Here is a 16,263-nt window from a genome sequence, read left to right as displayed (position 1 = left end):
AGCTAAAGCTACACAAGAAAATTGTGTCTCAAAAACAACCAAACAAACAAACAAACTGAAAACACACTCTGTGGAACAATCTGGCCTCAGTCTGAAAGATTAGCCTGCACTGAATAATAGATTTAGGATGACAGGGATGCATTTCTGAGCTAAGCTATGATTTTTAAGTGGTCTATCCTTGAATCAAGGAATTAAAGAATAAAATAAGATGTACGAAGGAACCATTTTCCTTTTAATGAACAGCAATAAGTCTTCATATTCTACAAATAATTTCTGTTATCTATAAATGGCTGCATTGCTTTGTTAACTTCATCATTTATAACCAGATACTAGACATATAAATATAGGGTAATCATACTAAAATCTGTAGGGCTAAAGAAGCTAATCAAGAAAGAGGACCCTGGGTAAGATGCTCAGTCTCCATTCAGAAATAGAAACAGGATGGACACCAGAAGAGGGAAAAAGCAGGGAACTGGACAGGAGCCTACCAGAGAGGGCTTCTGAAAGACTCTATGCAGCAGGGTGTCAAAACAGATATTGAGACTCATAACCAACCTTTGGGCAGAGTGCAGGTAATCTTATGAAAGAAGGAGGAGAAAGAAAGACCTGGAAGGGACAGGAGCTCCACAAGGAGAGCAATAGAACCAGAAAAATCTGGGTACAGGGATTTTTGGAGACTCATACTCCAAACAAGCACAAAGAATGGATATAATGTAGTACCCCTGACAGATTTAGCACATTGCAGCTCAGTGTCCAAGAGGGTTTCCTAGTAATGGGAACAAGGACTGTCTGTGACATGAACTCAGGGCCTGGCTCTTTGGTCACCTCTGCCTGCATGGGGAACAGTCTTACCATTCCACAGAGGAAGACAATGAAGACAGTCCCTGTGAAACCTGATAGATTAGGTTTAGATGGATGGAGAGAAGTACCTTCCCTATCAGTGGAGTGGGGGGGGAATAGGAGAAGAAGAGGGAGAGAGGGTAGGATTGGGAGGGGATGAGGAGGGGTCTATAGCAGGGATACAAAGTGAATAAACTATAATCAATAAAAATAAAAATGAATTAAAAAATGCTGGAGTGTGTTTGTGTAGACTTACATGTTTTGTGTATATGTGCTAGTGAGAGTACAACTTATTGCTGTTTATTATCTACATCCCATATATAAGTTCTTGACATGGAACACAATGAGTCTTTTGGCCAGTGACCACACTGGCCCTTATTTAGCCTGAAAATATATTTACATATCTGCTAGTGTGTGAATTTGCATATACAGCAGCCCAACTATAGAAACATTAGAAAAATCCGTAGCAGTGATATGGACTACTCAGGGATTGAGCTCAAATCATCAGGCTTAGCAATAACTAAATTTACCCACTGAGACAATTCTCTGACATTCACTTGCAGTTTTGAGAAAGTCTTATGAATAAGTCTTTACTCCTAAGAACCAACACGTTCCAAAATGAGACAGGAGTGTATAATTTTCATTTGCAAGTAGCATTTATTATTCAAATCATTTTATATTATTCCATTCTCTGATGACAATATATTCATAATCTGAATAAAGTACAATATTGTACTGATGTAATGTTTCAACTAAATTTTGTGCATGTCAGTGAGCTCAGTGGGAAGACTGTTATGCAAAACTGACAACATAAACTTGAAGATCATATAAGCATGACTAAAATAAACCCCACAAAGTGTCAGACAGTCTTCATATATCTGTCATAGCCTAAGAATGAATAGTCCACTAAACACACAACATGTTTTGAAATAAATCTCATTGCTGTTACATTAACTAGCACCTCTAGATAAATCTCTAAGAAGGCTAGATAAATCTCTAAGAAAGCTAGATAAATCTCTAGGAAGATGATGTGCCATATAGTAAATGTGGGAAAATGCAGAAACATGGAACTTCAAACAACATATACATATATATACACACACACATACTATTGAGCATTTATTAATTATTGATATCCAAGCAAGGCTTAAAAACAAACATTTTAAATGAATTTGTGAAAACATAAAAAAAAATACCACACGTTCTCAGAGACCCTTCCTTGAAAACTATGATCACAGACTGCCTGATATAAATAAGCAATGGACCACATAGATGATGGGGATCCCATTCTATACATTGCACAGAAAAATACCTTTCACCAAGTGGAAATGCATTAGAATATGAACAGCCACCACAGAAGGAATATCAGAACAACCTCATAAACTTCTGTGAATGGATTTGCTACACATACAGCAAATTCAATCCCTACTCCAATGTTCAAAATTCAGACCACAATCACAAATGGTGTTCTGCTCCATTACATTTAAGGGAACATGGTAAATAATTTACTTCCTCCAAGGCTATGATAAAAACAGATACAAAAAAAGGTTCTTTTCTTGAAAATGGATACATTTATTATGTACAAAGTAATCAACTCCTTTGTACAAATAGGGTTGCTCTCCTATGAATTCTTTTCTACTTCCTGACATCACGATAATATAAGATATTTACAGTACTAGAGACATGGCTTTGCAGTTAAGACAAGTTCATTCCCAGGACCTAGGTAAGGTTTTTGACAACTTTCTAGAATTTCTGGTATGACAAGATCTGGTCTCAGAAAGACCAGACGATAAGGTCTGGTCTTCATGGAAACTAGAAAGGACAGGCACATCAAAAACACAAAGACAAACTGTTATCACATAATGGAAATTAAAACTAATTCTTAAATATGTTTACTCATGAATGTTTTACTTATATAAGCATTCATTACTGAACTCAGGTGTTGAGGCAACTACAGGCTTATCTATAAATGTTTTCTTCATCATGAATTCTTTCATGTAACAGAAATCAAACACGTACATTTGAAGTCAGAGAAATGAATCCTTCTCAGTTGGTGGTATCATTTGGGAATGTTTATGAAATGTATCCCTGCTGGAGAAAGTATGTTACCACATAGGTTACATTAATAAGGTTTCTCTCAAGTGTGAGCTCTTTTATGTATTAGGAGATGACTGTTACATGCAAAGCCTACCACATTGCTTACATTCATATGGTTTCTCTCCAGTATGTCTTTTTTATGTCATGGGAGATTACTATTATGTCAAAATGCTCTATCACATTGGTTACATTTGTAATGTTTCTCTCCAGTGTGCATTCTTCTATGTAGATGGAGATTATTATGGCATGAAAAGTTTTTCACACGTTGGTTACATTTATAGGGTTTCGGTCCAATAAGTGTTCTTGTTCAAGATGACTCTTACATGAAAAGACTTTATTATGAGACTGTTGTAAAAAGGTGATTCCACACGGCTTACATTCATAAGGTTTTTCTCCAGGATGTGTTCTTTTTGTCTTCAGAGACTACTCTGAAATGCATAGACTTTATAGACTACTCTGAAATGCATAGACTTTATCACTTTGGGTACATTCATAAGATTTCTCTCCAGTGTGAATTTTTTTATGTACTACCAGATGACTGTTCTGTGCAAAGGCTTTACGACATTCATTGCATTCATAAGGTTTCTCTCCAGTGTGAGTTCTTTTATGTCTTAGGAGAACACTGTTATATGCAAAGGCTTTACCACATTGGTTACATTCATAAGGTTTCTCTCCAGTGTGAGTTCTTTTATGTCTTAGGAGAACACTGTTACATGCAAAGGCTTTACTACATTCGTTGCATTCATAAGGTTTCTCTCCCGTGTGAGTTCGTTTATGTATTTGGCGACTACTGTTCTGTGCAAATGCTTTATCACATTGGTTACATTCATAGGGTTTTTCTCCAGTGTGAGTTCTGTTATGTACTAGGAGAGTATACCTCTGTGCAAAGGTTTTACCACATTGGATACATTCATAAGGTTTTTCTCCAGTGTGAGTTCCTTTATGTCTTATGAAATCACTGTTACATGCAAAGGCTTTACCACATTGGTTACATTCATAGGGTTTTTCTTCAGTGTGATTTCTTTTATGTCTTAAGAGATTACTGTTACATGCAAAGGCTTTATCACATTGGTTACATTCATAACGTTTTTCTCCTGTGTGAGTTCTTTTATGTATTAGGAGTTCAGTGTTAGATGCAAAGGCTTTATCACATTGGTTATCACATTGGTTACAGTCATAAGGTTTTTCTCCAGTGTGAGTTCTTTTATGTCTTAGGAGATGACTGTTCTGCGAAAAGGCTTTACCACATTGGTTACATTGATAACGTTTCTCTCCTGTGTGAACTCTTTTATGTATTAGGAGAACGTAGTTGGATGCAAAGGTTTTACCACACTGGTTACATTCATAGGGTTTCTCTCCAGTGTGAATTCTTTTATGTAGTAGGAGCTTTTGTTTAGATGAAAAGGCTTTAACACACTGGTTACATTTATAAGGTTTTTCACTAGTGTGAGTTCTGTTATGTACTAGGAGAATATACCTGTTTGCAAAGGCTTTACCACAGTGGTTACATTCATAGGGTTTCTCTCCCGTGTGAGTTCTGTTATGTAATAGGAGTGTACACCTCTGTGCAAAGGCTTTATCACATTGGTTACATTCATAAGGTTTTTCGCCAGTGTGAGTTCTTTTATGTATTAGGAGACCATTGTTGTATGCAAAGGCTTTACCACACTGGTTACATTCATAGGGTTTTTCTCCATTGTGAGTTCTATGTCTTAGGAGATAACCATTATTTGCCAAGGCTTTACCACATGGGTTACTTTCATAACGTTTCTCCCCAGTGTGAGCTTTTTTATGTATTATAAGAGTACTGTTACCTGCAAAGGCTTTGCCACATTGGTTACATTCCTCAGATATCTCTGCTATATGTGTCCTTTTATGTCTTAGGAGATGACTGTTATGTGCAAAAGCGTTACCATATTGGTTTGATTCATAGTGGTCCTCACGAATATGCTTACTTTCATATGTGTGGGGACTCCTGTGATGTGTAAAGACTTCACCATATTGAGTATCTTCAGGGGGTTTGTCTCCACTATGAGTATTTTCATACCTGCAAAGATAATTGATACATATGAAAACTTTACCACATTCATTACACTGATGAATCTAATTGTCCATGTCACTTAATTTTACAATTTGGTGTAAAGATAAATAGGAATTACATCTTAGTTTTCATCATTATTTTCACATTCACGGTTTTCTCCTTCTCTAGGGGGTGTTTTGCATATTTGAAAATACCTGTGATGGTGAAAATATTTGTCACCTTGCTCACATTTATACTATACTTTCTTACTTTATTCTTTAAGGTGTTTTGCCACATATTTGTACAAAACTGCAATACCTCAGAGTTTTAACTCACTGATTGGGTTAATAAATTTCCCTATACTGCACACCATGGTAAATTGCCAAAGTTAACTGTGAGAAACAGAATAATTTATATATTCCTAAAACTACATTTTCTGAAGTGTGATTTTTGTGAAAATTCCTAATGAAGTTGAATAACCAGTTAATTGATGTTGTTGTAATATTATGTGAAAGTGTGTCTGTGTATTGGAATGCTGATTGCTGAGACAGCAGAAAGCTAAGTGCTGAGCAGATTGCATAATTCTCTTTTTATGGTCCATCACCTGCCCTATATTTTGTAAACATTTGTCCTTCCTTACATTGGAAATAATAAAGAGCTGACAACTGATAGCAGGGCACAAAATGGAGGGCAGAACTTCTGAGTGAGAGAGGTTTGCTGGAAAGAAGAAAGCAAATGACAGGCGATTCACCAGCAGGACAGAGGGGTTAAGAGATAGACATGAAGATGAACAAAGAGGTAGTGCTGCCCATGCAGCAGGACACTGTATTAGGTTTATTTGTGTTAGGGAAAAAGAGGTTTCAGAATCCAACCAGTTAAATTGCCTAAGCTTTAAAATATAAAATAGTCTCTGTGTCATTATTTATACTGCTTGCATCTCTGAATAGTCCACATAAAGCATAATAGGTATCCCCATTTAAATATCTACTCATAATGGGGACTACTATTTATTTTAGTTGTTTTGAGTGGTATATTGTTTCTTTCAATATATCTATGACTTGTATTCATTGTGATATATGATATCCCTATTAAAAGAAGAATAATAAATGACATGGTTTCACGTTGCATTCACACATTTGATTTTTGTTCATTATAGATATGTGCTACAGGGATTATGGTTTTTCCACAACAACATTCCTGACTAAAAATCTGTCCTTCTCACAAAGCTTAGCAACATTATTACAAGTGTATGAGTAACCCCAGCTTTACTATGGACTACTTTAGTATAATGTTTTCTACATACTTTCAGCAACTATTTACTGTGAATACCTTTAGCAATATCTGAGTTGTAGGAAACTAAAGAAATGCAGCTCCACCTCATAGCACTAACAAGGCTATGATTTAAATGTTGATCTTGCATGAGGTATGGTTTCCTTGCATTCTTAGAGGAGTGCCTTGCAAACACACATCAAATACCTAACATGGAGGTAAATAGTTTAGTAACAAGTTAGTAATCATCAGTAAATATACTTAAATTTACACTGTCCCTTTTCTTTCAAATTTCCAAGACACATTAACATTTTCTCAGAACCATATTCATATCAGCTTACATATGAAAATTACCTTATATGTCTTCTAGAACTCTGACAATGCTTTTCAATATTATGATCTTCCCAACTGTAGCCTAAAATACAATACCAGAAAATGTAGGTTTTATTATTGGAAATAAGGCAAAATTTAGGTCATAATCTATGATCAATCAAAGAACCATTCATTTTAGTCTTCCCCATGGGCAAGTGAAATTACAGAAGTACATCAATAATAAATAAAGAGTTCCTCCCTCATTTTAAAAAGTAAAGATTATTCACTCTCATACCTATAGCAGTGAGATTCCTGTAGGTCTCCAGCATCACATCTTGGTAAAGATTCCTCTGGGAAGGATCCAGCAAAGCCCACTCTTCTCGAGTGAAGTTCACATGCACATCATTGTAGGTCAATGCATTCTAAAATATTCACACATGTGTACAACAGAAAGCATGAAACGGACAAAGTATACTGGAAATGTATACTTCGTTTACAATATTTTCATTGAATTCTGGTGTTTCTTCCTATTTTCTGATACACAGGTTCTAATGTAATCATGAAATCTTTTTAGGAGGAAACTGAATAGTGAGGTTCACCTCTCTAATTTCTGCATCCTTTCAGGAGGATATAGCCTTGCAAGAGAAATGCCAATTCACAGACATAGAGAGAGAGAGTAAACACTAACAGTAATGAGCACATATCAGATAAATAGTATGAACAATCCCTAACTAAAATAACAATGGACAAGCTAGGTGTATTTTCTCAAGTCTTTTATTCCAAGAACACTCAGGAGACAGGCCCAGGAGTATTTCATAGAGCTGGATGCTAGCCTGATCTATCCAGTAAGTTCCAGGACAGTCAGGGGTATGTAATAAAAACCTGTATATTCTGTAAAAATTAATCAACCAAATAAAAAACATAGAGACACCTCTGTGAACACTACACCAACAGCTCAGACAATAAGATCAACAATTAACAAAGGGACACATGAAGATGAAAATCACCTGGAAGGTAAACAACTCCATCAATAGAACAAATGATAGCATATGGACTGGGAGAGGACCTTCACCAACCTTATCTCTGACTGAAGGATAATATCTAAAATAAAGAATTGAAGAAATTAGACACCAACAAACCAAATAACCCAATTAAATCATGGCATAAAGAACTAAACAGACAACCCTCAACAGAGGCAGTGCTAATGGCTGAGACCCACTTAAAGATATGTTCGTTGTCCTTAGTCATCAAGGAAATGCAAATCAAAAGGACTCTGCATTTTGAGCTTACATTTGTCAGAATGGCTCAGATCATGAACTCAAGGGATAGCACATGGTGGTGAGGATGTGGAGTAAGGAAAACACACCTTCAGTGCTGGTGAGAATGAAAACTTGAACATCCACTTTGGAAATGCACCTAGACATTTCTCAAAAACTTTACAACAGTCCAACATCAATACCTATATACCTGAAGAGCTATACTACTCCGGGGAATATACCCAAAAGATGTTCTACCATAACACACGGACACTTGCTCAACTATGTTCATAGCAGATTTATTTGTAATAAATAGAAACTGGAAAAAACCTAGATGTCTTCTGTTGAAGAATGGATAAATAAAATGTGATACAGTTATACAACTGAATACCAATTCGCTATTAATAACAAAGACTTCATGCAATCAGCCAGAGAATGGATAGAGCTAGGAAATATTTTTCTGAGTGAGGTAACCCAGACCCTGAAAGACCCACATGGTACCTACTCACTCATAAGTGGAAATTAACCATAAAGTACAGGATAACCATGGAACAATCCACAGACCCAGAGTGTCAAGGAGAGCAAAGGGAGGATGTAGGAAACTCACTCAGAAGAGAAAATAAGATAGGTATCTGAATTAAATGGAGGGAAGGAATAGGGTGGGAGAGGGAGTGAGGAGGATAATGGGGATGGACATCAGATTTGGGGAAAGTAGAGGCAAGGAAGGAATGAAGAGAGAGAATAGAAATCAGGGTGGGTGAATTTGGAGGTCATGGGAGGCCCCTGGCAGGATACAGGTGTGGCCCTAGATGAGAAACCACAGCAGCATGTGTTACGGACCATGAAGTTACCAAATGAGAAATATAATATGCTCTGTTAAATCTCAAAATTCAACATGTGGATGAAGATCAATTGAAGAACAGATTTGATATGTACAAATACCTACATTTCAGGTCATCAGCCAGTAATATAAAAACAAAACAAAATTACAAAGCTAGATTAAGATTCAGATGAATCTCTATGTCTGAGGCTTGCCTGATTTACATACCTACTTACAGGACACACAAGACGGGAGAAATTTTTTCTTCAAAAACAAAACCAACAAAATTAATAATATAAAACAATAGATCAATAGTCCCTTAGAAAATGGAAGCAGTAATTAAAAGTCTGCCAAACACACACACATACACACACACACACACACACATGCCCTGGGCTAGATGGTTTTAGCATTGAATCATACCCGATTTTCAAACAAGAGTTCATACCAATATTCATCAAAGTATTCCACAAAATACAAACAAAAGGAACATTGCCAAACTCATTGTGATGGCAGTCACCCTGATACACAAACCAAAGTCTCAACAAAGAAAGAAAATTTCAGAGCAATCTCACTCTAGAACATAGAAAAAAAACATATTCAATAAAATAATCACAAACCAAATCCAAAAATACATCAAATATATACACGATGAACAAATAGGCATCATCTCAGGGATACCAGGATGGTTCAAAATCCATCAGTGTAATCCACCATATAAAAAAACAAACAACAAAATCACATTATTATCTCATTAGATGAGAAAAAGCCTTTCACAAAATCCAACACCCCTTCATGTTAACAGACTTAGAGAAATCAGACATACAAGGAATTGGGCACACATTTAACATAATAAAGGCAGTAAAAGGCAAGCTGAGAGCCAGCATTAAATTATTTGGAGAGAAACTTAAATTCCACTAATATGAGGTACAGGACAAGGATGCCTACCCTCTCCATATCTTTTCAATATACTACTTAAGTCCTAGCCAGAGTAATACCACAACTGAAGGTGATCAAAGAGATACAACTTGGAAAGGAAGAAGTCAAAGTATCACTATTCACACATGATATACTAGTATACATAAAGACCCAAGAAATTCTACCAGAGAATCCCTACAACTGATATATACTTTTGACAAATAGGCTGGGAACACATTTAATGAAAAAGATCATTAGGCCTTCTGCTTACAAATGAAAAATGGGCTGAGAATGAAATTTGGGAAACAACACCCTAAACAGTAGCCACAAACAATATGAAATATTTTGTAGCAACTCTAACCAAATGAAAGACCTCTATGACTAGAATTTCAAGTCTTTAAAGAAAGAAACTGAGGAAGATATCAGAAGATGGAAAGATCTCCCAAAATCATGGACATGTAGGTTAACATAGTAAAACAGCATTCTTAACAAATGCAATGTACAGATTCAGTCCATTTCCCACTAACATTCAAACATAATTCTTTAAAGACCTGGAAAGAGCAAACAAACTTCATATGGAAGTTTGAAGTTTGAAGTTTTCATATGGAAAAATAAAACACCCTTTTGAGCAGACCAATCCTGTACAATTAGAATAAGGACATAGAAATAAACCCACACTCCTACTGAAACTTTACTTTCAACAAAGACAAAACCATACAATGGGAAAATAACAGCATCTTCAACAAATAGTTGTGGTCTAACTGGATGTCTGCCTGTAGAAAAATGCAAATAGACCCCTTTGTATCCCCCTGAAGAAACTCAAGTCCAAGTGGATCAAAGACCTTGACATAAAACCAGAGCCTCTAAATCATTTAGAAGACAAGGTAGAGAAAAATCTGGAACTCATTAACATAGGAGACAATAGAACAAATCAGCACAGACTCTGAGATCAACAATTAATAAATAGGATCTCAAGAAACTGAAAAGCTTCTGTAAGTCAAAGGACATTATCAAAAGAAAAAATGGCAGCCAACAGATTGGGAAAATAACAACACCAACCCTACATCAGACAGAGCGGTAAAATCCAAAATATACAAAGAACTTAAGAAATTAAACACCAACAAATCAACTAATCCAATTAACAAATGGTGTTCAGAGCTAAACTGGGAATTCACCACAGAGGAATCTCGAATGGCTGAGAAGCACTAAAGGAAATCATCAAAGTCCTTAGTCATCAGAGAAACAGAAATCAAAATGACTCCAGGATTCCATCTTACACTCGAATGGCTAAGATCAAAAACTCAAGTGACAACACACGCTGGTGAGGATGTAGTAAAAAGGGAACATTCCTCCAACTTCTCTGGAAATCAATCAATCTGGTGCATTCTCAGAAAATTGGGACTAGTTCTACCTCCAGACCCAGCTATACCACTCCAGGAAATATATCCAATAGTTGTTCCCTTATATTATATAACAAGGACACTTGTTCTACTGTGTTCATAGCTGTTTATTCATAACAGCTAGAAACTGGAAACAACCTAGGTGTCCCTCAAATCTAGAAGAATGGATAAAGTACTTCTGGTACATTTACACAATGGAATACTAACCAGTTATTAAAAATAAGAAATCATGGAAACTGCAGGCAAATGGATTGAACTAGAAAAATCATCCTGAGTGAGGTAACACAGACACAGATAAAAACACATAGTATGTACACATTTATGAGCGGATATTAGACCTATAATACAGGATAACCATACTACCATCCACAGACCCAAAGAAGCTAAATAACAAGGAGGGTCCACAGAAGGGTGCCAGAATATCACTCAGAACAGAAAACAGAATAGACAGCAGAATTGGATGAAGAGAGGGAACTGAGCAGAAATTTTTTTTCTATCTGTGAAAAATAAGAATAATATATTTTTTATTGCATTTGTATTGAATTTGTGAATAGCTTTCAGTTGAATGGTCATTTTTAAGATTTTATCTTTATCAATCCAGGAACATGGGATGTCTTCTCATTTTCCAGTGTCTTTCTTGATTCCTTAAGGTGTTTGAAGTTCTCATTGTAGGTATATTTTTTCTTTCATCTGTTTATTACTAGATATTTTACTTTCCTTCAGACATTTCTGAATGTATGTTCAAGATCTCCTTTGAATGTTTGATGCTGGTATATACAAAAGTAAATAGATTTGTGTACACAGATTCACATAGGTATACTTTTTAATCATTTCAAAATTTTTTGTGATAGAATTTTGGGGAATTTTAATGCATATTATTACATCATCTGCAAAGAGTGATAGTTTGAATTCTAATTTTCCTATTTATATTTCTTTACTGCTTAAACTAACACTTTGAGCAAAATATTGAAAAGGACTGGGGGTGGTGGACATAGATGACAAACTTCTGACCTGAGTAAACTTGCCTGGACCTTTTCTCCATTAGGGATGATTCTGGATGCAGGTTTCTCACCTATAGCTTTTATTATGTTCAGAGGTGTTGCCTCTAGCCTTACAACTTTTGAAACTTTTATGATAAAGGCATGTTGGATTTTTTTCAAAGATTTTTGTTGTTTTTCTGTTTAAAATCTTGAGATGTTCATGTGATTTTTGTTTATACATCATTTATGTGATTTTTATATTTATTGACGTATATTGTGCTATATCAGGGATAAGAAATTTGTTCAGAGTGGATAATAGTTTTGATGTATGTCTGTATTCTCTTTACAAGAATTTCATTAGAATTGAGTCTATTTTTATTAATTAATTTATTTTTCAATAAATTAGTTTAATCACTTTGTATCCCCACTATCCCACTCCATCATCCCCTCCCAATCCTACCCTCCCTCGCTTTTCCCACCACAAGACGACTAATAGGGGAGGTCCTCCTCCCATCCCTAGCTGACCCTAGCCTATCAGCTCTCATCATGACTGGCTGCATTGTCTTCCTATGTGGCCTGTTAAGACTACAGTCCCATTAGGGGGAGGTGATCAAAGAGCCAGTCACTGAGTTAATGTCAGACAGTCACTATTTCCCTTTCTAGAGAACTAACTTGGAGACTGAGCTGTCATGGGCTACACCTGTGTAGAGGTACTAGGGATTCTAGGTTATCTTCATGCATGGTCCTTGGTTGGAGTAGAAGTCTCAGAAAAGACCCATATGCCAAGGTTTCTTGGATCTGTCATTCTCCTTGTGGAGATGTTGTCCCCTCCAGGTCTTCCTACCTCCCCCTTCTTTTCTAAGATTACCTCCTCTGTGCCCAAAGTTTGGCTGAGTAGCAGCACCTGCTTTGATATCCGGTCAGGTATAGTCTTCAGAGGCCCTCTGTGGTAGGGTCCTGTCCTATAGCCTGGTATCTCTCACTTCCAATGTCCATCCCATTTGCCATTCTGAGTGAGGATTGATCATCTAAACCAGGGTCCTCCTTCTTGTTTAGCTTCTTGAGCCGTACACATTTCAGTATGTTTACCATGTATTATATGTCTAAAATCCACTTACAAGTGAGGATATGCCATGTGTTTCTTTCAGTTTCTAGGAAACCTCCCTCAGTCAAGATGAGCATTTCTAGGTCCCACCATTTGCTTGCAAATTTTATAATTTTTATAATACCTGAGCAGTATTCCATTGTGTAAATGTAACACAATTTCTGTGTCCATTCTTTAGTTGAGGGACATCTGGATTGTTTCCATATTCTGACTTTTACAAATAAAGCTACTATAAACATGTTTGAACAAATACCCCTGTTGTATTCTTGAGCATGTTTTGGATATATGCCTAGGAGTGCTATAGCTGGATCTTGAATTAAGAGCATTCCTTTTTCTCTGAGAACATGCCAGATTGATATCCAAAGTGGTTGTTCAAGATTACATTCCCGCCAGAAGTGGAGGAGGGTGCCCCTTTTCTCCACATCCTCTCCAGCATGTGCTGTCACTTGAGTTATTGATCTTAGCCATTCTAATGGCTATAAGGTGAAATCTCAGGGTTGTTTTGATTTGCATTTCCCTGATGATTAAGGAAGTTGAACATTGCTTTAAGTGTTTCTCTGCCATTCAGTATTCCTCTATTGAGAATTCTGTTTAGCTCCATTCTGTTTACTATATTTTTAATTGGATTATTTTGTTTAATTTCTTGAGTTCTTTATATATTCTGGATTAGCCCTCTGTCAGCTATCGGGTTGGTGAAGATCCTTTCCTAATCTGTAGGCTGTTGTTTAAGTCTGATGACAGTGTCTTTTGTTTACAAAAACTTTTCAGTTTCATGAGGTCCCACTTATTAATTGTTGCTCTTAGAGCTTGAGCTGTTGGTGTTCTGTTTAGGAAGTACTCTCTTATGCCAATGAGTTCAAGGCTCTTCAATGTATATGTAGGCTTTTTGTTATTTCTGGTGTTATTGAAGTCTAGTTTTAGGCCATGTGGTCTGATTGGATACAAGGGATTATTTCGATCTTCTTGTATCTCTTGAGGCCTGCTTTGTGCCTGATTATATGGTCAATTTTAGAGAAAGTTCCATGAGGTACTGAAAAGAAGGTAAAAGAAGGTATACTCTTTTGTGTTTGGGTGAAAAGTTCTGTAGACATCTATTAGGTCCATTTGATTTAGGACCTCTGTAATTGTCATTATTTCCCTATTTAGCTTCTGTCTAGATGATCTGTCCCTTGGTGTGAGTAGAGTATTGAAGTCTCCCAATATTAAAGTGTTGGGATCGATGTGTGGTTTAAGCTTTAATCATATTTCATTCGCAAATGCAGGTGCTCTTGATTTGGGGGCATAGACGTTCAGGGTTGTAATGTTCTCCTGGTGGATTTTTCTTTTGATGAGAATGGATTGCCCTTCCTCATCTTTTTTGATTAATTTTGGTTGAAAGTCTATTTTATCAAGGATATTGGCCTATGGTTTTCTTTTTGTGTAGTTTTAATGGGTTTGCAAATGACAGCAATGCTGGATTTCTAGAAAGGGGTTTCATAGGCTCCTTCTGTTTCTTTTCCTTTTTTTTTTTCTTTTCTTTTCATGATAGTTTAGGAAGGATTATTGTAGCTCCTTTTTGAATGTCTGGTGGAATTGTGGTGTGACTTCATGTTAAGCAGACACACCCAAGTGGAGTAGATGATTAGAAATAATCAAATTCAGAGCTGAAATCAATGTATTATGTACAAAGAAAACAATTCAAAGAATCAATGAGACTAACAGCTGGTTCTTTGAGAAAATCAACAAGATAGACAAATCCTTAGCCAAACTAAGTAAAAGGCAGAGAAAAACTATCCAAATCAGCAAAATCAGAAATGAAAATGGGAACGTAACAACAGACATTGAGGAAATCCAAACAATCATTAGGTCTTAATACAAAAGCCTATATGGCATAAAATTTAAAAAGCTAAATAAAATGGACAATTTTCTTGATAGATTCCATTTACCAAAATTAAATCTAGATCAGGTAAATAAATTGAATAGTCCTATATCTCCCAAGTCCTCTTCCTCCTCCATCTCTTTTTTCTCTTTGCCCATATGTATATGCCCTCAGCCCAGCAGAGGTGGGCAGATCCTTCTGTACTGAGTTCCCAGCACCCTAACAACTAAGCCCAGTGCACCTTACCTACTCAACCCCCAGTCCCCTAAAAATTATTTATAGGATCCTCCCTGCTCGTGCAACCGCAGACCAGCAGAGGGCGCCAGAACAACCAATACAAGGTCGTGCACAGCCTCACCCCGGGCGGGGTGCACCCATCTCCCCCAGGAAGCACGCAGGCCAGGAGGGAGCAGAGGACTGTGCGTCTTCTCATCCCGCCATCCCCTGCCTGCGGTTCCGCACCACGCACGAGCCGCTCGGGGACTCCAGGCGGATGGATGGAAGGCGAGGGGTGGACAAGGGAGGGAGGCGGGTAATCCCAAAATCCTTCCTAGTCTCCTTTCTCCCCCACCCCCACGTGTGAGCAGGACTATGAATTCATAACAGTTTGGGATGAGAAGATTGCTGACCTGGGAAAACCGTTCCGGGTAGCAGCGCGTCTCTAGCGGAAGTTCCGCCCCTTCGGGCTTCGTTTCCGGTATCCGCCCCGGATCGAGCACAGACTTTCGGACTCGGAGGCTACGAGGCTGCCCCGCCCTCTCCCTGGCCACGCGGATGTAAACACAAACCCTCTAGTCACAGACGGACCTTCATCCCTTTCTCGCTGGTCACGGAAGTCCCAACGGCCCCAAGATGCATTGCGGCAGACATCCACCTGCCTATGAACTACAAACATGGCTTCGGAGCAAGGACTTCTGGGATTCTGAGAACTACAAAAATGGTGTCCAGGCGGCGCGATGCTTCCGGGGATTGCTTGTAGTCACGAGTCTGTGTCTCTTCCTGTAGGCTGCCTGAACTGTGGCCCAGCTGTCGCCTACAAATCCCAGAATCCCCTGCGTGCTGTTCCCACCATCATAAGCCTTTGTTCCTAAGCTTCTCACCTGGTGGCTTGGCTAGGAGCCTGGAAATAGGCTCTGGAAGCATCTTCTAGGTGCTGCAGGCCGCTGTGGCACATCTTTGTCCTCAGACCTTACACAGCCTTTCCCCTGGTTCTGGTGTCTGTAAATCTCTCTCTCTCACACCATACTCTCCCTGACATCACAATTGGGCAGGAGCTTTGTGATGTCAACTCCTCGCCCCCTGTCCCATAAGTTAACACACTTGGCTGCTGTTTTCAGTGCTCCTGTTATTACATTAAAAATGCCCAGTCCCTGGTAGCTGGAGAAGGG

The 16,263-nt window shown here is 37.7% G+C and overlaps 1 protein-coding gene across 1 annotated transcript; it reads right to left on the bottom strand.

Annotated features, from left to right (window-relative positions):
- Window positions 1-3,245: 3,245 nt before the first annotated feature.
- On the bottom strand, window positions 3,246-16,049 carry LOC132650612 (zinc finger protein 431-like). Its single transcript, XM_060375959.1, has 5 exons — window positions 15,976-16,049; window positions 15,515-15,637; window positions 6,834-6,958; window positions 6,581-6,641; window positions 3,246-4,816 (listed from the first exon to the last, which is right to left on the bottom strand). Exons 1-5 carry the CDS (start codon window positions 16,047-16,049, stop codon window positions 3,382-3,384), a joined length of 1,818 nt encoding a protein of 605 aa, XP_060231942.1. The 3' UTR covers window positions 3,246-3,381.
- Between the last annotated feature and the right edge of the window lie 214 nt (window positions 16,050-16,263).

Source organism: Meriones unguiculatus, assembly GCF_030254825.1.
Source record: "Meriones unguiculatus strain TT.TT164.6M chromosome 13 unlocalized genomic scaffold, Bangor_MerUng_6.1 Chr13_unordered_Scaffold_28, whole genome shotgun sequence".
Taxonomy (NCBI): domain Eukaryota; kingdom Metazoa; phylum Chordata; class Mammalia; order Rodentia; family Muridae; genus Meriones; species Meriones unguiculatus.
The sequence above is the reverse complement of the archived record's forward strand: the minus strand, read 5'-3'. Positions and strand labels throughout refer to the sequence as shown.

Bases quoted from the DNA above. Each gene is read 5' to 3' on its own strand.
- LOC132650612 (XM_060375959.1), bottom strand. From the start codon at position 16,049: ATGTGCCACAGCGGCCTGCAGCACCTAGAAGATGCTTCCAGAGCCTAT. The intron at 6,959-15,514 runs GTTTTCCCAGGT...AATATTTTAGAA, and splicing joins ACGCGCTGCTACCCGGAACG to TGCATTGACCTACAATGATG. The intron at 6,642-6,833 runs GTATGAGAGTGA...ATTGTATTTTAG, and splicing joins CAGGAATCTCACTGCTATAG to GCTACAGTTGGGAAGATCAT.